The sequence below is a fragment of the Simochromis diagramma genome, unplaced genomic scaffold (genome assembly GCF_900408965.1).
Source record: "Simochromis diagramma unplaced genomic scaffold, fSimDia1.1 OVJJ01000293.1, whole genome shotgun sequence".
Lineage (NCBI taxonomy): Eukaryota > Metazoa > Chordata > Actinopteri > Cichliformes > Cichlidae > Simochromis > Simochromis diagramma.
In genome coordinates this window covers 1,858,393-1,883,787 of record NW_024386801.1, presented here as the reverse complement: position 1 = coordinate 1,883,787, position 25,395 = coordinate 1,858,393, and the positions used below count along the sequence as shown (strand labels likewise).

The window sequence follows — 25,395 nt, the reverse complement described above, 5'->3', positions numbered from 1 at the left end:
ATCAACAGAGGCAAAAACAAGGGAGAAGGAATCCTGGATCCCAGATAAATGAGCCACGCTACAATATTATGTGCTTTATCACTTGATATCACTGTGACTGGAGCGTCTGATGCCAGTTTATTATTGTAAGCACAATTATCACTGAGCTTCTATCGATCGAGTGAAGCGACAGGAACAGTCTAAAGCTTTCTGTTTGTGTTTCGTTTGATCCCAACAGCAGCCTACTTGAACACAGGCATCATCCTGATGAATCAGGGTCGCCTAGATGAGGCCAAACGCACTTTCCTGACCTGTGCTGATATCCCAGATGAGAATTTGAAGGACCCTCACGCCCACAAGAGCTCAGTCACAAGCTGCCTGTACAACCTGGGCAAGCTGCTCCATGAACAGGGACACCAGGAGGTAATGACAGATTGCAGATCTCGTATGCTAAGAACATATTGAAGGCAATAATAACCTTATAGCATGTCATAATAAAGGTTAAGGATACAATAAAATACACCAAGTGGAGGCAAGAATACTGTTTTTTATTTTTGTGAATTCCCCCCAAAACCCGCCCTTGAAACAGGAAAAGGAAATGTCTCGATTGCATTTGCAGTAATATAAATCTTTTTTTTGTCTCATCTTTGTTTTTTATATTTGTCTAACAAACAGATCCATTGCTACCATGGGAGTTGAAACAGTACTCCTCTGCATACGTAAATGTTGGAAAATTTCATACCACAGTGAACTGAGATGAAATGCAGGCAGTTACCCAAGCAGCCTTTTGGGGAAACAAAAACAAAAGCTTACTTTTATATGGACATGTTACAAAATGGTCTCAGTCATAGGGGACAAAGCGTATGTGCAGATACTCCTCAGGCTGTTTCTAACAAATTTTCTCTTTCATGCCCCAAAAGACCTCCAGCGCTGGCTAAAGTAACTGGTTTTCCACTTGCTGTACATTTATATTGAAAATACGCGCCGATGCTGCTGATTCAATCAGGAATGAAGCGGTCCTACGGCCGATTCAATAAAGGCCTTTCTAAATTGTTGGCATCCTTGAGGAACAGAGCATTCCCACTTCCTCTGACCTCTAACCGCAACATTTGCTTCAGCAATAAAATACTTTCAGGTCCTTCTGCCATTTAAACTCTGAGCGAGTCTGAGGTGACTTGCCGGACCAACACATTATACATGCTAAAGTCAACAAGCGACACGGCTCTAGTTGTCTTAACAGCCGTGACACTGAGGATAGAGCCTTTGTGCTCAGCTCTGTATGAAGCAGCCTTCTGGCGACCCCCAATTCCACGCTGTGTATTCATATTGTCATGGCCCCGGCTGCATGGGAGGAATGACGAGTTACCCCAGAGCCGGCTTCTCTGGCGGGGTCTCTGTGCTCTCTAATGCAAACGTCCCAAACCTTCTTTTTTGTGTGTTTCATTCGCAGGAGGCCCTCTCTGTGTTTAAAGAAGCGATACAGAAAATGCCGCGACAGTTTGCACCGCAGAGCCTCTACAACATGATGGGTAAGAGCTGCTCATGTTTCAGGACCATCAGCGTAATAGATACTGTTTTTACTGTGGAAGAAAAAAGTCTGTGGAGGTCTTGGAGGTATTATCAGCTGGTCATCACACATTTATGCTTCACAAAACACAAGAAAAGTACAAAGGCCGTGTACTTCCTGCATATTGTGTATTATTTTGGACTATATTTCTTTATTCCTTGCATAAACATTAAAGATCTGAGATTTCCAGAGCAGGCTACTATAAAAGGCAATAAAAATGCAAACATGAAAACTTCAAAGAATCACTATTCAGGTCCATCATATCCTATAAAAAGAAAGAAAGAAAAAATATTTGTGAGGCACAGTGTCATAAAAATTAGTAATACGAGCCAAAACCAGGATTTCTGTTGGTGTTGCTGAGATTTTTTGGGGGGTCAAAAACAAAAGTTAGATAAATACACGTATAGCAAACTGTGCTAATTTAAAGGAACGAAGGCAGTGTGTGAGACAGCTGATCTGATTCATACAGTTAGACAGAGGTAGACAATCGGAAGCTTTACAATGTCATGTTAAACAGATGCTTTTCACTGCAAGAGCAACCCAGCTTGTTGCATTACAGCTGTAGAACAGCTGCTTTCAGCCTCATTATATCTGTGCACTCCATTGCTTTTTCTTTTTTCTCTGCCCTTCCTGCTTGTTTTTCTCTCTCTCTCTCACACACACACACACACACACACACACACACACACACACACACACACACACACACACACACAAACACATATGAGGCTACTTATACACACACACAGAAAACCTGGAACAATAAGTAATCCAGACTAGGCAGTGCCACAGGTTTGCTTATGTGTTGGCAAAATGCAATGCGACGGAGCTCCTGAGATTATGTCAAAATGTTGATGAAAGCTTCAGGCCCCATTAAGGAGCAGCGTTGCGCCTGTAATGGAGGCACCGAACCACAGATCTGTGATTTCTGCAGCTTAGCGTTGTTTCCTCGCTGAGCTGATTTGCACATTTGGCACACCTGCTCATATCTATTTTCAGTTTCACTCACTGCGCTGCTCTCATGCTGTTTGTCAGACGCCAAGGAGCAGAAGCTTTCATCAGAGGCGGACCTGGGTGGTAATCTGTACCCTGCTGGTCTCGCTCCAGCTCTTTCTGGTTGGCTGAGGAATGTTCCACTCCGAGGAGCTGGTTTTCAGCTCCTTGGATTCGATGTCACTTCTAATTGCACGTTAATGTTTGTGCTAATCTCAGAGGTACAGAGGTCTGCTGCCAGGAAATGGAGTCAAGTAATTTGGCTGCTTTTAAGCCAATCAATATAGGAAGAGGTCGTGTCAAAATGGACCAATATGTGCATTTTTAAACAGCTCAGCACCTTGGATTAGCTATAAGTCACTGCAGGTTAGATAAGCCTCTATATAAACATGATGATTATTTATTAACCTTCGAACTAATAATTCAGTATATACATTTAAAATAACCACCGGTGTAGGACTTTTACACACAGAGGTTTTCATTATGACCCAATGGAAATGGAAAGCTTGGTGTAATGCTGCCTAATCCACTCTGCTGTTGATGGGAGTTTTGTTATTATGTAGCTACAATCTGATGGAAACATGCAGCAGGTAGCGCTGCATGTTGCATTTTTACACCTGACACAACCCCAAAGGGATTTTTGGCTCCTCTCATCATCAGAACAGGGATCTTTCACTAGTTGACCAAATGTGTAAACCACTACACTCTATAACTGGAGAAAAAATAACATATTAACATGTTTTGGAATAAAATTAATATGTATTTGCATTATTTACATGCATGCATGCGTCTGTGTGAAAGAGGTATCTCTATGTTATCACTTATATGAGGAGGTGTGTTTTCATGAGACTAGAAGGCTGTGGGCAGGCGTATGTCACCTGTTGCTTATCGCTGTCTTTTCAGTAAAGCGATTAATCTGAATCCCCACTGAATTCAAACCTCAGTCTCCTCTTGTCTAAACAACTCTTTCAGTCATTTGGCAGTTCATAAGACTTGGTGTAGATTGAAATATAAACCATATTACAAGTCATATTTTAACAAGTGGGCTTTATTCACACTTTCCCCCTAAATACATCATGATGTTGATTTTTACTGTGTTGCGTTACCAGCCAGTCAGTTTTTTCCAACCATGCGAGGGTTGCTGGATAGCTTTGTTATTTCAGGTGTTGCTTTAGCAGGCAGAGGGTCAGATGTGGCGGTGGGGGAGGTATCGGATGATGTCTGACAGGTCAGGAAGAGTGAAGGAGGACAACGGGAGAAATCTTGTCCTATTGTTCTGTAAGCATTACGGTGAATTTCTGCTATAATCAAGCACACTTAGCTGAAATGAATTACTTCAGGAAAAACCCTGAAATAAGAGCATAAATAATTTCTTCAGTATGAATCTAACATGTTTAAGCAATTGCAACATCCTCCAAAGCCTCTTATTACTCCATGTGTTTAAAATATGATGAAAGTGCTGGAAGAAAAATCATTAAGTTTGATGACTGGATTATAGTCTGAATTTGTTGCCGCCCTGTAATAAAAATCAAAAGAATAAAAGACAGCTGTGTGATGTTTTAACCTCTGACACTTGATTTGATCCCTCATGTGACGCTGTCTTTGCCATCACAGGAGAGGCCTACATTAGACTGAATAAGCTGACTGAGGCTGAGTTTTGGTACAGAGAATCGCTGCGAGCCAAGCCAGACCACATTCCTGCACATCTCACTTATGGGAAACTTCTCGCAATGACGGTAACGTTGTTTTTGTTTTGATCCTCCCTTATCTGTGTTTCCATTCAGTTTGCTATCATACGTTCTAGTGAGTGTTCTGATTAAACACTACCCTGCGACCAACTTTATTATTTAAAGGTGTGTCCCACATTTAGTGTTTGGTTTATGAGATTAATTTAAAGTTAATTTCTACTTTTGCTGTTTTATAGCATCTTTCTTTGCTTTGGAGCAAATACATCAAGTTTCAGGGCAAAACAAACACACTGATGTCCTCGGGGTCATTTAAGCTTCTCTGTAAAGTTTAATCAAATGAAATGACTTCCTGATTTTGTCGTGCCTCCACATTTGCATCTTTAATGTGTTACTAGAAGCTACTAAAACAGTATTCTTAATCAACTGCCTAGAGAGCGCTCGAATCTCCACACTAAATGGAAAGAAAGCTAACACTGCCCGGCATCTTCCAGGTCAGCAAGTGAAAGTGAAACCTGTCTTGTGTTTTACTAATGAAAAAAATGGAGGCGTCTCCAGTATAGGAGCAGTTTCCAGAGTCCTTGAGTTTATGAGGAGCTGGTCGTGCAGTCGTTCGGTGATCGACTGCAGCAAGACGTACATACTCGGAAAAGAGCTGAGAAAAAAAGTAGTCGGATCTGAAAAGGACTGTCAGAAGACAAATAAACAAATCAGACAGAGGCTTGCTTAGAAGGTCAAAAAAAGGGTGGAGGCCTTGTGTTCAGCAGACACCCCTTTCATCCACTGCCTGGGCCCTAATGAGAGGAGCCGGCAGCAGTGATATCTGGATTTCCAGCAAACGGCTGCACTCTTCCTGCCCCTTTTTTATTTCCTCCATGGAAACAGAATTCTTTTCAAGTTTGTTTCATTTATAGTTTTTCCTCAATCATCATTTTGTGAATATCCTCACTGATAGGTGGAGGAATTTAACAGGCAAACCAATTTTTCCACAGTTTTTAGACATAATGTTACCCTTTTTTGTGTCAACACATATAAAACCAAAAGCCTTGGAAATAAACTTGAAGTCAGTTACCACTTATATATCTGTATGGCACTGGCTACTGCCAGTAGCTAGTGAGCATAGCATAGCACATGAATTGGAAATAAAAAGCTTGGCTTCGGGGATCACTAATTAACACGTTATTTTTGGGCTGTTTAATCCATACAAAAACTGAGGTGTAAAAACCACACTTTGTGGTGTTATAACATTTTTATGTGCCAAAAGTTACTGAACCCAGCCAGGAAATAGTTTGGCATATACCCCTAAAGAAAAAAACAAAGAATGTGTCTTTTTTTTCGTGTGTTTTGTACAGACTGTAGGCTTGGACGGGCCGACTGCTTCTGCATTTTTTGAGTCTTCAGAAAAACCACAAACTGTCTTTCATCTGAGTTGCTGAAGTGCTGTACAGTTGTGGATCACTGTTATTAGTCCTCTGCACACTGGCGGTGGATTGATTTGCCGTTCTGTCCGCTGACCGGTTGCCAGCTGAAAGAATAGATCAACTGGCAACGCAGATAAAACTCAGAAGTTATTAAGTTGACATGATCCCTGTGAAAAATTCAATGGAACCAAAACCCATCAGCAAGGATGGTTTCAGGGAATAACTCAATACTTTAAAGGAGAGTATTAAGACTTGGTAAAGTTGATTCAGAGAAGAAGTCTGTGAGCTGTGAGGAGAAACTTAGGAAAGTGTTATTGATTTGGGGGAAAGTAGAGTTCAAACCTTCGGGGATAAATCTCTGTAGCTCTCTGACCATGATGGATGGTTTAGGGGTCTTGAACCCCTGTGATCCCTTGAGTGCAAATGAAAGTGCGATCAAAGACGGGATCTAACTTACTTGGATAGGCTTACAGTGACTCTATTCTTTAAAGGAATTTCTGAAAGATTTTATTGAAATGTGTCAGACAAATGTTACCTGTGAACACAGGCTGTTGTTTAATATGTACCGACTCCGGCGTTTAATGTGATCCAAAGCAGTGCAGGAAGAGCAGCCGTCTGTCACCTCCCACCTCTGCCCTCCCTGTGCAACAACTGTGAGTGATGAAGACACTTCAGATGCTGTCAGGGACTTTGAGGTTCAGATCCCTCTGGGAGAGGCTGCAATATAAGGTTTAGCAGCAGGGTCAGAGAAGGGTGAGTGGTGGGTGGCGGAGCGAGCCTTTCTGTGGCTGCTGAGGCAAAGAGAGCAAAGAGACGGCGTGGATGGTGAGAAGGACAAACAGGGGAAGAAAGGGAGAGTTAATCACACAGATCAGTATTGCATGCTCATCCCTGCTGACCCCCCCTGCACCTTCACCGACACCCTAAAGAAGCAGGATGTGTTGTTGGTTGTGCATAATTATAATTACAATGCTCACAATATTGGATTCAGTCATTCACTTGTCATTTCCACAACTAATACAGTACAGGTTTCATTCATAATAACCTCGACACTCACAGAGCCAGGGATGCATCTGCAGTTTGCCCAGTGTTATCAGGAGATTTGAGGTGTGAGGCGTGCGCAACTGAGCTCAGCGAGTGTGCGACAAACAGGAGAATATTGCACAATAAGTCACCTTGCATAATAAGTAGATATCCGACAAAGCTGTATTCACATGTACTCAGCAGATGTTTGTATGTTTGCATGCTAAACTAGTGTTGGACAATGACAAACAGACTTTAAACAGATTCTACTTACCATTAAACCTAAACAGCCACATCAAACTATCTTTTAGTTGGCTGAGAAACCCAAGATACGATATCTCCACATGGTAGCGACTTGGTTACACCTTTAGCTCATGTCCTAAAGCACATCCTGCTTTATTAACTGTTTTACAATGACCAATGAAGTGATATGTTTACTGGAGTAATAAACAGAGTACAGTCATCATTTATAGACGAGGTTCCTTCATCCCTTTCTCGTGCTGCATTGGTCGTACCTTAGATGAAAGCTATTCCTATTTATTGCCACTCATAATCACAGCTTCTATATAGATATTAGGGGTGCAACGATACTCGTATCGATATTGAACCGTTCGATACAGTGCTTTCGGTTCGGTACGCATATGTATCGAACAATACAAAATTTGTAATTTATTTTATCAACTTTCTGTGTTGAGCGCTCAGTGAATCTGCGTTCGACTACTCCGCCTAGGCTGCACTGTCGAGCACAGATCCACTGAGCGTTCAACACAGACAGCATTGCCAGAAGGAAGAGCACAGGGCAAGCTAGCGAGACAGAAGTTAAGCTCTCCTTGCAACATGGCAAATTGAACCTCCCCCACCCTCATTCAGATCTGGCGTTTGGAATTATTTTGGTTTTCATGTGACGTATGACCCTGAAGCTAAGCGCGTCATGGACTAAAGTAAAACAGTATGTTGGATGTGCCACGCAATGCTCAATTACATGGGTGGGAACTAGTGTGTTAGCGCAGTTAGCTCGTTAAGGTGTTGGCCGTCTAGCCCCACGCACGGGGCGATCAGGGGTAGCTCGTTAACGGAGATTTGCCGTGTTGTGGCGTTAACGTCATTTCAACGAGATTAACGCTGACAGCACTAGTGGGAACACAACGAATATGACTGCACATTTATGGAGACATCATCCTAGTGCAAAGACAAGTGGAATCAGACAAAAACAACAAGCATGCATGCTACAAACTTTACCCGAGTCATTTAGACAGCCGTTAGGACATGATTCTCCTTATGGGGACCTGATATGTTTAATATTGTGGCGAGCTCAGACAAGGAGGAGACGGAGGTGTCATTTGGTCTTGCTTCCCGTGAGCTAGCCAGGGAGCACAGCCGTTTATTGACATCTGCAGAAGAACACTGCCGCTAGCTAACTGCTCAGTGCGGCAACCGCACAGCAACAACAACAACACACAGGGCGCCCTCTGACCCCGGAAGGACACACCGTCGCAGCGAGAGGGCGTCACCCGTCACTATGGCAACATAAACAAAACATAACTGTACAAACAGAACCCCGAACAGCCCTGACCCGCTACAATATGCTGCTGAGAATATAGCCCAGAAGAAGCGTATAGTATAGCTTTTATTTTGGAAAGAGCCATTTCTCTGTAATAAACTCTCTTTTCCAAAGATGAGTGATTCCTCAATCAGATACAGGGCTTGCAAAATCGCTAGCCCGACGTACCGGGGCTAGCGATTTTTCCAGTCGGGCTACCAAAATCTATCTCTGCCCTGCCCGTCGGGCTATTGTAGGAAGGAAAAATATATGTCAATGCTTTTGCATTCTTTCGGAAATGTAGCTGGGTAATTATGTCATTGGCATCGGTGAGCCACTGTCAATATGTGACATATTGAAATCGCGTTTGAATTTGCGCTTGTTTTTTGCTTTCACTTTGCAATCGCGCAAACTGTGTATAGAGAGCGACAGCACTGATTGGTGAGTGACGATAATTTGCGCACCAATTCCTCTGACATCGTCTTATCAATCGTTAGCTTACTATGCAAACATGACAAGTGAAATCTCCCGCAGCAAGCTTAAACATGTGAGAGGTTGATCGCACAGAGAATCGCTGACTGTTATGTGTGTGTGTGTGTGTGTAAAAGCAGCAGGATATATATTTTAGTTCTGCTGAGCCAAATAAGACAGGTCAGGGTGAAGAAGTGACAGCCAAAGAAAAGCTTACCACAAAACGGAGAAGTTATGACAAATCAGACTATAAGGCAAAAAGAAAGTGCAGCTTTATGGTTTCATGGACAAAAGAATTTCTGTGGCTGCAATATGACGAGCTATATAACCGGGGCTGCACATAAGTGGTCCGCAGGTGCGCGTTCGCTGTCAAAATAAAAAAAAAAAAAAAAGAAGAAGTTGCAACGCGTGTTTGCATACATAAGATTTTCTGGAGGAGGACAGACATTTGTTTAGAACTCTTAAAGATGTCGAAGAAGCTCCTTTAAGCAATTACTTTGGTGTTCCTCCACCTCCAAACAAATGTCAGAAGGAGTCCGAACCACAAAAGAAGCGCGTATTCTCGGAAAAGTGGTTGCAGGAGGTGAGCTGGCTTCAAACAAATGATGAACGCACAGAGATGTGGTGCGGAATGTACCGTGAAAATCCCACTCTAGCGGACAAAACAGTGCTTTTTATATGGACGCAAACGCGCGTTGCAACTTCTTATCTGGTGCGCGTCTTTTATTTTGACAGCGAATGCGCACATGTGGACCACTTATGTGCACCCGTGTAAATAACATCATGTTCTGCCGGGTGTGTTGTTGGTTTTCTCTCGATTTCTGAGTCGACAAGCGCCTTTGTTACTGGGACCAGTCATTTTAAGAAAGGCCCCCATTAGAACTCATGAGAAATGCAAGAAATGCATTATTGCTCAGTCTGCAATATCTTTCCCAGAACAAACACCAATTGCAAAGAACATACTAAAAATAAACCTGAAAAATCTGTTTAGAACAGCTACTATGTTGCAAAGAGTGAACTACCACTGGCACAATGTAGCAGTCTTTGCAAACTTCAAAAAGCAAATGGCCTCGATCTTGGTTCCACTTGTCTCTTACCCGTGACTTCAGTGGAAATTTCAAAGTCAGGATCTGACACAGACTGATTCATGTCCTACACAGTTCTTACAAGTTCATAGAAATTTCTGTTCAATTAGAACCAAGTATTTGAGTTGATGATTGTAATTTTTATACAATGTTGTAATTTGTTTTTCAACAATTTTTTGATTAATGTTTTGTTTCCTTTACAATATTATACTTTAATGTATAATATTGTAAAGGAAACAAAACATCAATCAAAAAAATTGCTCTCTTTTTTATTCGGGCTACTTACATTTATTTTGGGCTACCAAAAACTGAAGAGTCCCTGCCCGAAGGGCTACCAGGGATTTTGAAATTTTGAGAGCCCTGAGATATATTTATTTTTTTAATTACTTTTGTTTCAGCAACATTAAATTTAAAAACTGTACTTTTGAGTTAAAATATATATTTATAATTTTAATAAATGACAAATTAAAAAGGCATGAACATTTTTTTTGTATCGAAAAAATATCGAACCGTGACACCAAAGTATCGAACCGAACCGAACCGTGAATTTTGTGTATCGTTGCACCCCTAATAGATATGTATAGATAAAAGAAGATTGTTTTCATCTGATTAAGGGGATTCAGTGAAATTAAAAAGGGTAGCACAGTTATTAATTTTGACCTATAATAAATGATTTTTTAACAAGTAATAAAAAAAAGAAAAAAGTTGTTACATTTTTGAGGTCCTACCAACATCTCGCTTATTCTGTGTATGGTCTCTGTTAATATTCTTAATGTGTCACAGTCCACACCTTTCATGCACTTAGACCTAAAACCCATTTCAGTCTGTCAAAGTTTAAGCTGTAGAGGTTTAATAACTGTAGGTCTTTGTTGAAAAAAGCAGCTGGCGGTAAAATGTCTGCATTCCCCCATCTGTGAATATGAGTATAAAAATACACAAAAGTGATGCTTTTCAGAATAGAACTTCAATCAGCTCTGTTAAACGTGTCCTTGGCACAGGCTTCGTTTTCTGCAGCATCAATGGAAACTACACTCAGATGTTTACATTAGAAATTTCTGTATTTATTGAATCTACCGCTCACTGAAAATGAAGTCTGCAGTCATTAATACGACATAGGGCCCATTCCTTCTGTATGACTGAACTGAAGTTCTGCGCTAAGTGTCCCACTCATTCACGTTGTTTTTACTGGCTTTGCATAATCCAGTAATGCCTTAGTATATTAGTCTTCATGAGAAGGCTTTATCTCTCTCTCAAATGCATACTGATGGCTGCATTATTAATGCATCAGCTTTTATCGATGAGTGCACATGGTTAATTGTTGATCAGATGACATCTGGTGCCCAACTGAGATCAGCGATGTGTCAGAGTCCCAGTTGGCACTTCTATTGGCCAGCTGCTCGGTTCTGTTAGAGCTGTGATTGGTTACATGTCACAGTGTAAAGGGCCTGAGGAAGCTTTTGCGGTCTGCAGGGCTTCAGTGTGTCTTCTTCACATCATATTATGCTCGCCCCCCCCTCCGGTATGGATTCTTTCTGGAACATAAAAACAAAAATAAAAATCATATGTGTTTGTGTGCAGTACACCTGTACTTGGGGCATTATAGACACAAGCCTTTCTGTTTTCTCCTCTTCCCTACTCACTGTCTTGTTTAATAGCAGTTAGGCCACACACACTGACAATCTGCAGCTATGCTCCGCAAGTGCTCTTTGCAAAGATAATGTTTAATGAATGAGACTTTACCCTGTCTGGTCTGCTGTGCTAAACGTGACAGCGTCTGCTTTTGTGGGACGACACATGAGCCTGACAGAGTAACAGTAGCGATCCGTGTGTTTCGTGTCTATTTCTTAAGATTTATTGTTAGAGTACGTCTGTGGTTGGAAGAGGGACATTAGGTATACACAGAGGTATTTTGGCTGTTGAGTCGAGTGTGGTGTTTTTAGACTGAGTAGCTTTGAGGAGCAGTTGAAACAATAATGACTGTGTTTAATCCATCTCTCTCAGGGGCAGAAAACAGAAGCGGAGAGGTACTTCCTCAAGGCCATCCAACTCGATCCCACAAAAGGCAACTGCTACATGCATTATGGTAAGCACGGATATATATTTCTCTTCCAGTCTGACTCACACCAGATTTCTTCTTACATTTCAAATATTTGATTTGGAAATTTCACGCATACATGCTGCACTTGTGCAAGACGAGCACTTGTGCACCTTAGCCGGTTGTTTGTACAACAGAGTTGGCTGACCCTTCTGCCATTTCTGTTTTTATTCTTTGTGATTAGTCGAGAGTCACAGGAAGCAGGGTTGATTTCCTTAGATTGTTCACTGATTTGATGGGTGTACAGAACGTGACAATTTTAGCATATGCCTCTTCTCAAGCTTTCCATTAATCAGCAGTATTACCTCTTGGATTTAATTTCTTTCATAGTACCTTTGAGTTTGTAAAAGCATTTAAAGCCTTGTCTTTGTGATCACCAGGTCGCAAGTGACATTTAAGGAAATTGGTTAATGGTGGATTTATGCATTTTGTTGAGTACTGTGTGTGTAGGTTAATTATCCAGCCAATCAGGATATGGATTGCATTGATCCAAGCACAGAGACAGTGTTATTTCAAGAAATTACTAAACGGTACTAATAATAAAGGAGATATAATATCCATATGGAACATCCATATAACATCATTTATCTTATTTCTGTTGGCCCAAGTAAAAATATGCAGCAATTAATTTCTATTTCTTGTTCAGATCACAGCTATGGTTTAATTTACAAATATATCTATTCACAGCTAAACACATCAGATCTGCCATATACTGCTGGGTTTTCATTACTTTAGATTGACTAAGTTGTTTGTTTTTCAAAATGTTTTTTGTTTCTGAGACCGAGTGTCCTCAGGCCTGAAGAAGACTCTTCAAAAAAGGTCTTAGAGTGCACTAAAAATCATGAATTTAATTTAGCTGTGTTTATTTGATCATTTTCACTTGCCTGCCTTAGGCAGCAATGCTAGTGATGTGTTTTTTTCCTATGTATTAAAAAAGGCATACACTATCCTGCTACAAATGGAGTTTCAGTCAGCATTATTAGAAGTGTACTGCCTCATTTGGGGCTTTTGAATTTTAGTTTAAAAAAATATGTAATAAGTAAAGAAGTTAGCTGATTATTGCTTTCATCCATCTATTCTGCTGGTTACTAAGGTAAATTAATTACTTCCATTGTAGAATTGAGTCATATATGCCTGGGAATAGTATTAATAGGTGATACTTTTATGTTTAGACTTGCATTCCCAACTACTTAGTAAATTAAAGGGTCAAGTAAATTAATTACGCATACATTTATTTATTTCTTGTCCAGCCTAATTGTCACATGAAAACCTCGCGTGGCGTTCCCCAGGGGTCAGGTCTTGGTCCCATTTAATTCTCTTTCTATACACTGTGTAAGATAATCTGTAAATAATATAGTGTTAATGTTAGTTTTAACTGTTAGGATACTCAACATAAATAACATAAGTTATTTACTTAGCCCGAGTTCTTTTTCTTCAGCTGTCCAAATCTGAAGTGTTGCTCGAAGGAAAGAAAAAAAAACCAAAACGTAGAAATCTGTCCTCCAGCATTAGCTAGCCCGCTCACAATCTGGGTATGAGCTTAAACTGACAAAATCGTACAGCCGTACTTTCTCCAATTAAGAAATTATGCAAAAGATAACAATTATTATATTTTAAGTAAAAGCATATTATTTTTGCTGTTGTGTATCAAAGTCGGGTCCGTTTTATTAGTTGATGTGTTTGTCTCTGACAGATTTGATTTCATTTATCAAAAACAGTGCAAAACTGCAGATCTGGAGGTTTTTAGTGCACAGTTGCAGCCTAAAAACTCACTTAAAATACAGCTCTTGCCTTGTCCTGCACTAAAGGCTCCAGTTTCATCCACAGTTATTAAAAAAATGCGCTTGGGTTCACTTGGTGGTTTAGCATCCTGGCACAGCATTGGAGCTTACCAAAATCAACAGTGTATTAATTCCCCCTAAACCTGGCTCTTACCGAGGGGTCCGCCCCGCACTGGGCCTTGTCAGGCTTCTATAATCCCCTCTCATTAGGCTGGTCCACAGAGGTTAACTGCAAGGTAGGCGCACCCGTAATAAGACGTAACCCTCCTGCTGAAAACATTTTTATCCAAAGGGAACAGATCTATCAAGGCTGATAATCTGAACAAATGAGTCTGAAAGATGGCCAAGGAGAGATTTTATGCTGCACTTATATTTAATGTTTCATCATATTGTCACAAGTGCAGACTAGTCTGTCCCTCTGCCCAGGCCAAAAGAAACACTGCGAGGCCGTGTATCCCTACGTGCCCCTGTGGGGATCCCAAAGTGTTTTAATAATGGTGCTGTTCCCTTCTGCCCTGCCAGGTCAGTTTTTGTTGGAAGAGTCACGGCTGCTTGAAGCAGCAGAGATGGCAAAGACAGCTGCACGCCTTGACAGTGGGGAATTTGATGTGGTCTTCAATGCAGCCCACATGCTCAGGTATGTTTTTGATTGGCGTGATTTTTTCTCTTTCTTCAGGTTTGATGATTTCCTTAGTGCAAGAGCATGCATAAAGACACTGGATGTATTTTATTCTGCCTAGATGAGATGGGTGGGCCACAGTTTTCTGTGGCTGAGTAGAAAGAAAGCTGTGTATGAGAGAGGGAGGTCTACTGTCTGCACGTTTTATCCAGGGGCTTACACCATTCCTCAGCCTCTGTGATTTACTTGGCTATACTTTGTAATCCTCTTCTCTTGCTGCAGTGCCAGCTCTAGAACTCCTGGTTTATCTTAGTGCGTAGTGTAGCTATATATCTCAGAGGGCTGTCTCTCAAATTACATATACCACTCTGTCTCAGTCTTCCATCACTGGCCAGTGCTCATATTTGAACGCATAATTACAAATTAGTGCAAAGTTCAGCTGTTGAGGCTAAGCAGGAAAGCCCACAAACTGTTGTTTGTGAATGAGAGCCATGTGTGGGATTGTATAAATACAGCTATGTGCCAACTTACTGAATGCTTCCCCCCTCCCCCTGAATAAACCTCCAACTTTATATTAGCCAGTGTAGCGATTTCCTTGTTTAATTAGTCACCGTGGGCAACTCTCTGCATATTTGTCAAAACTACGACTGCCAGCTGTAAAGAAAGATAACTCGTGGACAAGTGCTTCGCTGGACTCACCAGAGATCTGCAAAGTTACTGTGCTTAAGAGTACATCAGTGCACTCCCACTCAGCTTTGTTCAGCGTACCTCTGCTGATCGTGTAGTATCTTCACCACCAACGGTTTCAGGCGTAGAGAGCCTCTCCTAGAGTCCAGACTCCTGGCAGCTAAGTGAGCATCAAGCAGCGCTCGGGTTGAACTCATCTCCGCCTGCTTGGCATGGGGTCTCACTCCCTCCACAGCTCGTGTTCTTTATGTGTTTGTCTTGGACGTAGATGTGGAAAGCCCATCGGTTGGTGGGGACACAAGTGAATCTGCACAGGAGAGGGGAAGAGATTAAAAGGGGGAGCAGTAGCTCTCAAATTTGCAAATGTCGTTTATTACCCCTTTGGGCTTTTGGTTTTGACTATTTTGCTTTCAAACTAATAATTTTCATCTGCTTCGTTTTAAGAGTTCTTTTATTTTTTTCACTACGAATGTAGGACAGGAAAAGTTGGGCAATAGTAAGGCCAAGAGGTACATGCTTGTACTTCCCATGAGTATGTCAAATGCCAGTGAAAGTGAAAAATTACACTGTGAAGTCGTAGAGTAAAGTACAATCTGTAGATTTCCAAAGGCAGCCCTGGGAAAAGCAAACATTATAAAACACACAAGCACTTTATCCACACGCAGTTTACTTCATACCCTAACCCCTTAGTACTGTACGCTGCTATCGTGCCATAATCTTAAACCGACTATGAGACCAAATGTAAATTTTGTGAAATATTTGATGACTGCAACTAAGTGTTGAAATTGCAGCCCAATGTCAGGCTTACAAGCAGAATTTGTCTTTGTTGTGATCTCCTTTTTTTAGGTGGCATCATTAGACAACAAGATCACTGGTTTTTAATTATGGACAAGAATTTTTTATTATTTTTTTATTTCATTAATGCCTGTTTTTGTCATCAGCCTCTCTCGCAGTTCCTGTGCTGGTATAGCCTTACAATAGCTCCTATTCCAATGGTTGGCCTTCACTGTCTACAGTGCTCTCACAACCCACAGTCAGACGGCTCTAGGAGGTCCTGTAGCTCTGCTGGTTACAGTGTGGCAGCTTTCCAGTTCTCCTCTCTTAATGTGTTTATAAATGTGATAATGATATTATGGAATTAGATTTGTGCATTTTTCATCTCTGAAGGATCTGCTTTCTAAATATTATGCTGGCAAACAAACATATGGTTGTGGTTGGATGTGAAAGCCACATTTATAATCTCAGGACAAATTCAGCAACTCGAGTTGGTGTTTGGATCCCTGTTGGAATGTAAAATGCTTCTTTCTGAAACAAAAAAGGGAGAAACCCAGCCATAGCGTATTCTTCTGTATATCTGAATATGTAAGCAAACACAACGTATAACTTATTTAAGATCCAATTACAACACTTTGGCAGTGTCAGTTGACCCACTGTGGTCACAGACTTGAATATATCAACAACTACCATAAAGTTTTGTACAAACAGTCTTGAGAGGAAGAACGACGACTGACTGGGGGGATTATTTTTTCTATAGCACCACAATGATCTTCTTATTCACGGTGTAAGCTGAAGTGAACTGGAATGGACTGACACCAAATGATCACTAAACGTGGACACCCGTCAGAACATTAGCATTTAGCTAACACCAGTATGTGGCTAACGTTAGCCTCAGAGAGCTACAAGCTACAAGTTTTTCTGGAGGCTCTTTTCCTGCTGTATAAAATATAAGGTATAGGTATTTTTTTCTAACTCTGAATTATAAATCATCTCCTTCATCTGTTAAAATTAAAGGATTAAGATTTCACAAAACCAAACATAGATGTATACGCAGGTCCAGACGTTTCTCTGGAACTACGCAGATGACGATCTCATAATAAAGCACGACAGCCTAAATGAAAGCATGGCTATAAAAGCTTCGCTTCCTTTGATCATTCTGACTTAAGGGGCTCCACAGCCGGCCGCTGTTGACTCCGTCCTTGACTATGTCAGTGTTAAATTGTTTTTAATTGGGCAATTGTTACCATAAGGGCACAGCCTGAAGCTGTGTGTCATAAAGGTGATTTCTGATATGCCAGAAAGTTAACAACAGGAAGTGTTTTGTGACCGAGGAGCCACCGGCTTATGTGCAGTAGTACAGTGGGTTATGAAAGAAGACGATGCAGCCGTGTTGTAACTGTAGTTTTCGTGTCCTCAGGAACAGTGTGTTTCTGGTTCCAGGGACTCATGCCGACAAGCCATCTGCTCAAAAATCCTTTTTGTCACAATTTGGCATATGCAGCATATTTTGGAGCATTCGGTCTGTACGCTCTGCTGTCCTGTTTTGGTTTTGGGGTTTTTATTGATGGTATGATTACGTTTCTGTTTTAATGGTGTTTGCACAGTTTAACTATCTCAATATCTATCAAGTGTTGCAACCCACATTTTTCCAGACTAAATGTAAACAGATATGTACAGTGAATATTCCAGATGAGCCTCGGTTTCTTGGTATGCAATGAACTAGATGTCCTGACCTCAAGGTTCAATTAGAACAGAAAGTGCTTGCAGTGCACTGCTCAGCACAGATGTTATCAAAAGATGCTATCGAACGAGAAGCCTACGGGCGATTGGATTGGCTTTTCTCATCCCTCATGCTGTTCCTCTGCGTTACTTTCTCACTGACCCTCGAGCGCTAGTAAACACGAGGGGTTCAAGGCCTCATCCGAAGCCAGCAGCAATAAAAATGAGTAATGACCGCCTCTCTGTTTTCCTTTTGCAGACAAGCCAGCCTAAATGAGGCAGCCGAGAAGTATTACGGACAAGCAGCGAGCCTGAGACCCAACGTGAGTAAAACCACAGCTAGCTAATCTTCCCCCGTTACTATTTACTCTGATGGACAATGCGCAATCGCAGTCTGGGTGGCTTTCCAGTATTATTACTCTCTGATCTGCTTTTGCACAACACCATGCATTGTCAATGGAGCTCAGACAGATGAATGCTAGGTTTTTACTATGCCCAGAGATTTGCTTGTCCAACATCCATCACCAACTTCAAAGGAGAGGCCAGGGTAAGCAGAATGAAAAGAATAATGATAATAACACTGAGTCAGGGGACTGTGACGTCTTGAAAATGAATGGGATCCAGTCTTTGAGAGCTCTGACAGGGAGGGTCAAGTTGTTTAAGTGAGGGTCACAGAAGGAGCAAAGTATGTTTGGCATGTGGTCACCCTGTTTATTCCTGCGTCTTGATTAAAAGAAATCAGTTTGGGATTAATGATCAACTATATCTGAACAATGATATACAGACAAAGCAAAGTCTAGTGTTAGGACCACATAAACCCTGGGATAACACAAACAAATACTGACAAATGGAGCAACCAAAACTTGAGTATAACAGAGGAATTCAATGTTTTTTCCATACATGACGAAATTCAAAGAGCGTAACTGTTCAGATCCCTGACCGTTCCCACTGATACTTTTTCTGATGTCTAAATAATTACTGTTAACTGCCTCCACCCAAAATGCACAGCCAGCGTTGATTAGATGTTTATAGGCCGCTTATTGTGCTCCACATTGCCGACAATAGACCGAGGTAGAGCTGCTGTGTTTTCCGTGTGCCCAGCTAAGTGAGGAACGAGATGTGAAATACTGTTCTTTAAATAACAATAATAATAATTATACATTTTATAGCTTTTAATGAATCCTGTCGGTATTGTACATCAAATATTGCAGTTTTGATATATGACAGGATGATTTATGAGCATGTTTAAAGCATAACTGTGTTCTGAAAGGTTTAAAGAGTTCAAACTCATTATCGATAACACATCGATTTTGTGGAGTCTCACATCAGGTTCTTGTCATTAATCCATAACAGACTCTTGCATACACAACTACAGCCAGTTTGGAGTTAACAAGTTGGCTTCAAACTGTTTGGAGAGTGTATGAAATACACACAACACCATTTCTGTGTCAGTGTTGTTCAGTTCGTCTGTAAATTAAAGTCTCGAGATGTTTGTGTACTCCGTAGTCCTCGTCCACATGCAGATGTTTTGCCCCTGTCTGGTCCACTTTTTGGGAAACTTTTTGTTATTTGTGTTGCTTTACAGCTGAGACATTATTATAATTTAGCATCTTCATCCGTCTTCCTTACCTGTATCCTTTGTTCTTTCCAATGTGATTTGACTTAAGCCACGTACGCTGTCTATCTTCATTTGTCATTTCATGCTTTACTGCGACTTGACTCTTTGCTCTCCAAAGGCCCTGGTGTTTTATATTAGGCACATATGTCTGCTTGCTTTCAGGGAGAGAGGACACTTCCTTCCATTCAAAGGATTTAACAGTCCTACAGTTCCCTCAGTCTAGATAAACTAAATCGGGTTGGATGCTTGCTTAGCATCAGTTGCTCTCTATAACCTATGACATCTGCCCTTTCAAAGTTTCCAACTTTATATGGATAGTCTTTGCTTAAATGGCTATTTAAAGTCATTGCAGCCAGGTCATTCAACACCTGGTTTTACACTGAACATTCACAACCTCTATAGCATATGTTGCTTTACAGTCTAGGCTAATATGCTCTGCATCTGGACATGCCTCTGCTCCTGCATGCCTATTTCAGCGAGGGTGGGGAGGCAGAGAGGTTACAGAGCAGCAGGAAATGAGAAAAAAATAAAAGCTTTTGACAAGCCAGTGTTCTGCAGTGTGTTGCAAGGGCTAGGAAGAATGCAGAAACGGGGGTATAAATCACAAACGGCTTAGATATATGAAGAAGGGGGAGAAGCAAAGGCTTTTAGTAGTCTTTGAGTCTGCAGGGTAGACTTAGGAGGGAAACAAAATTCAGGGATTGCTAAGTTGTGCATGGGTGAAAAGAGCAATCTTTGAAGCTATGCTGCAGCTGTGCTAAGAAGAAAACCAGCACTCTGTGGATTTTCTACCCAGGAGTCACTGCACAGTGTTTCACGTGTTACACCACTCATCAGAAAGTGTCCTGGGGAGCGGTAAAAAGTGTGAATACAAGCTTTGTTAGCTTTCTGGAAAACATTTACTTCTATTCTCCAGGATCCATCCATTCAAACCCTGACTTTGACTGGACAGAGTTTGTTTGTTAAAGTCTTACTGCCCACCTGCTTCAGTGAACTCACACATGTATTAGAGACAGGGGCAATGACATTTTTTGTTTTTTGTTAACACACAATACATCAATACATTGTGGCTCCGTTTATGTGTCGTCACTTTCAACTGTGTCCATCTGTGTAAGAAAAAATACTTTGGCTCACAATTTTCCGACTTTTAAAATGCACCAACTTGTAAACTGAAGCCTGGCGGTTATTCTATGATTTAAACATCCAATGATGGGTCAAAAAGAAGGTAATTTAGAGTGCCTCAGAACTACCTCAGCCATTAAATTCAAGAACCCTGGCTGCTAGCAGAACAAATTTAGTTTTGCCAGGATGCTTTAAATTAAAAGAAAGATCCTCTCCAACGAGCTACAGTAGAGGTCTTGGTCGTGTCAGTCCTTCCTTTGGACCATGCATGTGTTCTATGTTTTACATTTTATGTATGTCTTTTATCCTGTCTTCCTTCTCTCACCCCAACCGGTCGCAGCAGATGGCCCCGCCCCTCCCTGAGCCTGGTTCTGCCGGAGGTTTCTTCCTGTTAAAAGGGAGTTTTTCCTTCCCACTGTCGCCAAAGTGCTGCTCATAGGGGGTCATATGATTGTTAGGTTTTCCTCTGTATCTATGAAGCGCCTTGAGGCTACTTGTTGTGATTTGGCGCTATATAAATAAAATTGAATTGAATTGAATTGAATGTGTTTACAGCAGAAAATGGTTTTCTCTCAAGGGGACAGTGGTATAGTTGGGCTATACTGGTTGAATTCTGCCAAAGAGAAAAACACTCTCCTTCTCATTAAAATGGAGATCATGCATGGAGCATCACTCATCCTACTCTGGAACTGGAAAAACTGTGAAATGTTTTGTAAGCGAACAGTCCAGCAAACGGCACCGTTCACACAATTCCTCGTAGTTGGGAATATATGAGACAAAGGCTAACACTCTTAGGAGAGCTTCTGTGCTTAAAAGTGTGACACTTAAACTCCAGATTCACATTAATATAAGAATGTAAACTGTCCAGTTATTCGTCTGGGGTTGTTTATTTGGAGAGTTACTTAAATGTTGATATAGATTCAGTGTCATCTATTCAGTTTTCATCTATTATGATTTCTCCGTTCGCTCTTTCAACAAGAGAAATACTTTGGGTTACCTAATGGACCAAAAGAAATTGTTCACCTCTTTAAATATCATAATCATGCATGTTTTAAGTCAGACGTGCATGTGATGATCGTTACAGTAAGAAAGTCTTTCTTTTTTTTTTTTTTAACATCCTCGTATCCTAGGAATTACAATTATAGAAATCACAATAGTCCGAAGCAGTAGCCTCACTACACGATTAGACATGTTTTTCACATTTCAAACTGAAATAGTGATCAGATGTGGCCCTTCCCTAGCCCTGGATATCCTCCTGACATGATTGCACCCCAGACACATTTCCTGTAGTTTGGTCCTCATGACTCACTCATTGCACCGCTGATGATTTTGCCCCTCGGCACTAACGGGAATAAACAGTATATTCATCTCAACCCACTTCAAAGTCGCGGTCGCTCCCTCTGACATCTACGGCCACAGACAAGACACAGAGACACGCAAAGCAGCATGGTTACCAAACTCCAAACAGGGTCTGGGTGATCAGACGAACAGAAACCACTGTGTTAAAAAATTACTTTCTTTATTTAAGCCTCACCTCTGGCATTTTCTCTTGCTTTTGCCATAAGAGACAAGTTACTGTTACTCATTTTTTCCATTTCCATTAAATTATGTACATCCCAAAGTGTGAACAGATGGACTTTATGTGCATTATTTATCAGCCCGTGGATGTAGTAAAATTTGAATTTTTTATTAAAACATGTCTCTAGTTAAAACACTGTCCTTATGTGTATGTTAGCTCCCGTTTGCTATGTCCCAGGCAGCTGTGTTTGTACCAACTACACTAGTTTATAAACTGTTGCATTGTCTTTTGAGCTTAATCTCTGAATCCAATTGGTCTTACCCTAAAATAACTAAGATCGCTCTTTTTTCTTCTTAAATTTCAGTACCCTGCAGCTTTGATGAATCTTGGGGCAATCCTCCACCTCAATGGGAAGCTGCAAGAAGCTGAAGCCAATTACCTCCGAGCACTTCAACTAAAACCAGATGATGCCATCACCCAGTCCAATTTGCGTAAGCTGTGGAACATCATGGAGAAACAGGGCTTGAGGACCACGAGCCCCTGAGCTCAAGAGATCCCGCCTACTCACCATCTGCACACCAGACCCGAGAAAAGGACAGCCTACACGCTCCTCATTTGCTCCTGTCATCCAGAAAAGATGGAAGAGACTCAGGGAGAATGTTTGCTCAAAGAGGCCGTGACTGTACCACACAGCTCTCCTAGTGACTCCTGAGCTTCGCATACACCTCAGGCCAGCAGCTTTCCTCACAATCATTGCTCACAGTTTGGCAGACGTTATGTGGTATTTGGACTTTTAAGTACTTTTTTCAAAATTAAGGCTTTTTTTCCTTTATAACTAAAGCACTTGAAGTAAGACCAGGTACATCCTTTAACATTTAAGATGAGTTGAGAAGCAAGATGAGAATGAAGCAATTCTGCTGAAAGGTTTCTCAAAAAGAATTGTTGAACTGGGTAAAATTTAATATTAGAGATAAAAGAGAGGAAAGGATCTCATAATGCTGCACTGGGGGGGAGCGGGTAGTTTCCAACACCATTAAATGAAGTTCTTGGTTTGACCAGATACTCCACTTTGATCATGAAGACAGTACATGAAGAACTAACAACATTCAAAATCACAACTTAAATTTATATCTCAACTCTCCAGCTTGTGTACTGATTCATAGTCTCGGTGATGAAATTTGTTCATTAGAATATACACACTTTGCTATTATTGCAAACCATTTGTAGCACTCTCCTAATATTCGGTGACAACTTGAAAAAGGGAATTGAATTTGTTAGCCATTGCAGCACAACGGTAGCCTCTGCAAATGTTCCGCTTTGCAAAACCCAGCATATTTTGGCAGTTAAGCTCAAAAAGTGAAGAAAAATTTGCATTGTAATGACTTAAAAGGTGTAATATCTTTTTCATGAGTGTAGCAGGAAGTGTTTTTATCATTACAGATCTTCTCTGCATTGGTTAAGAAGTCACCATGGCAGTTAAGAAACTATACATAGAAATGTTAAGCTACCTTCCTGTGGAAGTAACAGACAAAAAATAGGTAGGTACTGTAGATTCAGGTACACCGCCTTGCTACATGCCCGAAGCTTTTATAGAAGAGTGTGTAAGGACCTTAAGCAGATGAAGGAGTTCTTCTAACCAAATACAAAAACTATGCTGATGCACACCTTTTAACCACAGAACAGTGCACAGTCATGGTGCATTTGAGGGAAATATTTTAATGCCTTTATGTTGATATAAGTAAGTTTAGTGTGTGTGTGTGTGTGTGTGTGTGTGTGTGTGTGTGTATAAATTAATTCTAATATATACCTACATAGTGTATAGTATCAAAAAAATCATCGAAAGCAGCAAAAAAGTAGCCAGACACGAATTTGACTGCGTTACTGAGCAAGTTTGGCTTTTTACATTATTACAGTATTTCTCACATTGTCAGTCTTTCAGTCTCATTTGTACATATTCTGTGTAATTTGTTTGTTTTATTGTCAGCAAGTGAAACAGCACCTTCCCAGAGGTATCAGCATGTACCATATTTAGAATAATTTGTTTGTTACTGGTCACAAACCTCTCAGCTATCCGTGTCCTTTGTTTATTTCATTTTAAGTTATTGCTCTGTGTTAACTAGCAGCAGAACCAGCTGGTACTGTGTTTTTAGATGTAAAAAGAAGGAAACGACAGCTGTTATGTTTACTCCTGTGGTCATTATGGAGTAAATACCCAGTTATGTGGCCCGTCGTGGGTGAATACAGAGCAGCGTCTACAACGAATGGTAACGTTTTTTGAGTTTCTGTCATTTGTTACAGTCACAATGCTATAACACCGTTCTGTTTTTAACTATGATGAAGATTCACAGTTCACATTAATTCCTAGCACCGTATGTCACACACATCAGACATATCGTGGAATTATCACATGTATATATAAAGTGTTTATGAAGAAACACTGTCAGCTTGTTTTAATGAAGGTGTTTGAGAAAAAAAATGTTTCACTCTGTGTCTCTGCTCAGGGATCTCAAGCGGTGGGCTATTGCAGAAACTTGTTCACGGAGCGTTTACTAAATTAAAATTTATTTTTGAAAGTTGTTGTATTTGTATAAATTATCGAGCTTTGTAGCCCCATTTTTTCTCCTTTTTGTATTATAAAATGAACAATGTGCCAGAGTAGACCTTTCTTCCCAGTGGTGTTTCTCTTTGTTTCGTTTGTCTGCTTATTTGTTTTGTTTGTTTTTCCACAATAAATTGATGGTGTTCTGCTTTGACGAGTGCCTGTGCAGCCATTATTGCTGATAGTGTAGGTCACAGATTGATATTAAGGTTTTGCCAGTCACACTTTGGAGCAACAGCTTGAGTTTTACATCAAATTTCCGTTGTATTAAGCGTTAATGGGGTGATCTTCCATGCTGTGGAACAGCTTTTACAGGGTATATAAAGTTGCCCCCTGTAAATTTGCTAAAATGTGTCATAAAATCAACTCAAATGAATTTCCTCTGCTTTGATCTTTGTACAACAAAGGAGACATGTAAATATTGCCATATGGAAGGGGTAGCAGTGTGGAGCCACATATGGTCGGTGTGTTTCGATTCCACCCGTCCCACAATTCAGACCCTGTTGACAAGTAAAGGGCCTTTCCCTGTGAACGAAGCGGTCTGCCTTGTGATGTTTCTCACATGTTCTGCTTGGAAGGTCTGCGTTCATGAACCGAGCTCACCATGGTGCCCAGATTTCCTTATCGAGCTGGAATGCATGGGCGCTGCTTGCACTGTCCAGTCCAGTTTGGCTCTTCTTCTCATAACACAGGTGCGCTTCACTTAATCTCTGCATCAAATAGAGAAAGTTGACAGTTTGTTGGGTTGTGGAGTCACGCCGCAAATGCGACGTAGTTTTATTTATTGCTATATGAAACAGTAGGCATTTGACTGTCTTCCCATAGCTTGCTAACTGTGAAATTACACGTCAGCTCACATAGTTACCATTCCCTAAAATAGGGAGTGTCATGTTTCCAGTGGAGTCTGCAACCAGACAAGTAGATTTTTATGCAGTTATTAAAACAAGGCAAACATGAACTTCTGATCATAGCACTGGTAATAAGGAAAGGGAATAATAATAAAAAAGGGAGGCATGGTGGCGCGGTGATTAGCACTGTCGCCTCACACCTGGCCAGGGTGTGTACACGTTCTCCCCCGTGTTTGCGTGGGTTCTC

The 25,395-nt window shown here is 40.9% G+C and overlaps 1 protein-coding gene across 1 annotated transcript in view; it reads left to right on the top strand.

The window, feature by feature from the left end:
• Window positions 1-24,454, top strand: part of tmtc2b (transmembrane O-mannosyltransferase targeting cadherins 2b) — an 85,628-nt gene extending 61,174 nt beyond the window's left edge. The window contains exons 6-12 of the mRNA XM_040025041.1: window positions 218-402; window positions 1,430-1,508; window positions 4,154-4,275; window positions 11,766-11,847; window positions 14,163-14,277; window positions 17,702-17,765; window positions 22,066-24,454. Coding sequence (XP_039880975.1) covers window positions 218-402; window positions 1,430-1,508; window positions 4,154-4,275; window positions 11,766-11,847; window positions 14,163-14,277; window positions 17,702-17,765; window positions 22,066-22,245 — 827 coding nt within the window. The 3' untranslated portion in view covers window positions 22,246-24,454. The remainder of the gene's footprint in view (window positions 1-217; window positions 403-1,429; window positions 1,509-4,153; window positions 4,276-11,765; window positions 11,848-14,162; window positions 14,278-17,701; window positions 17,766-22,065) is intronic.
• The last annotated feature ends 941 nt before the right edge of the window (window positions 24,455-25,395 follow it).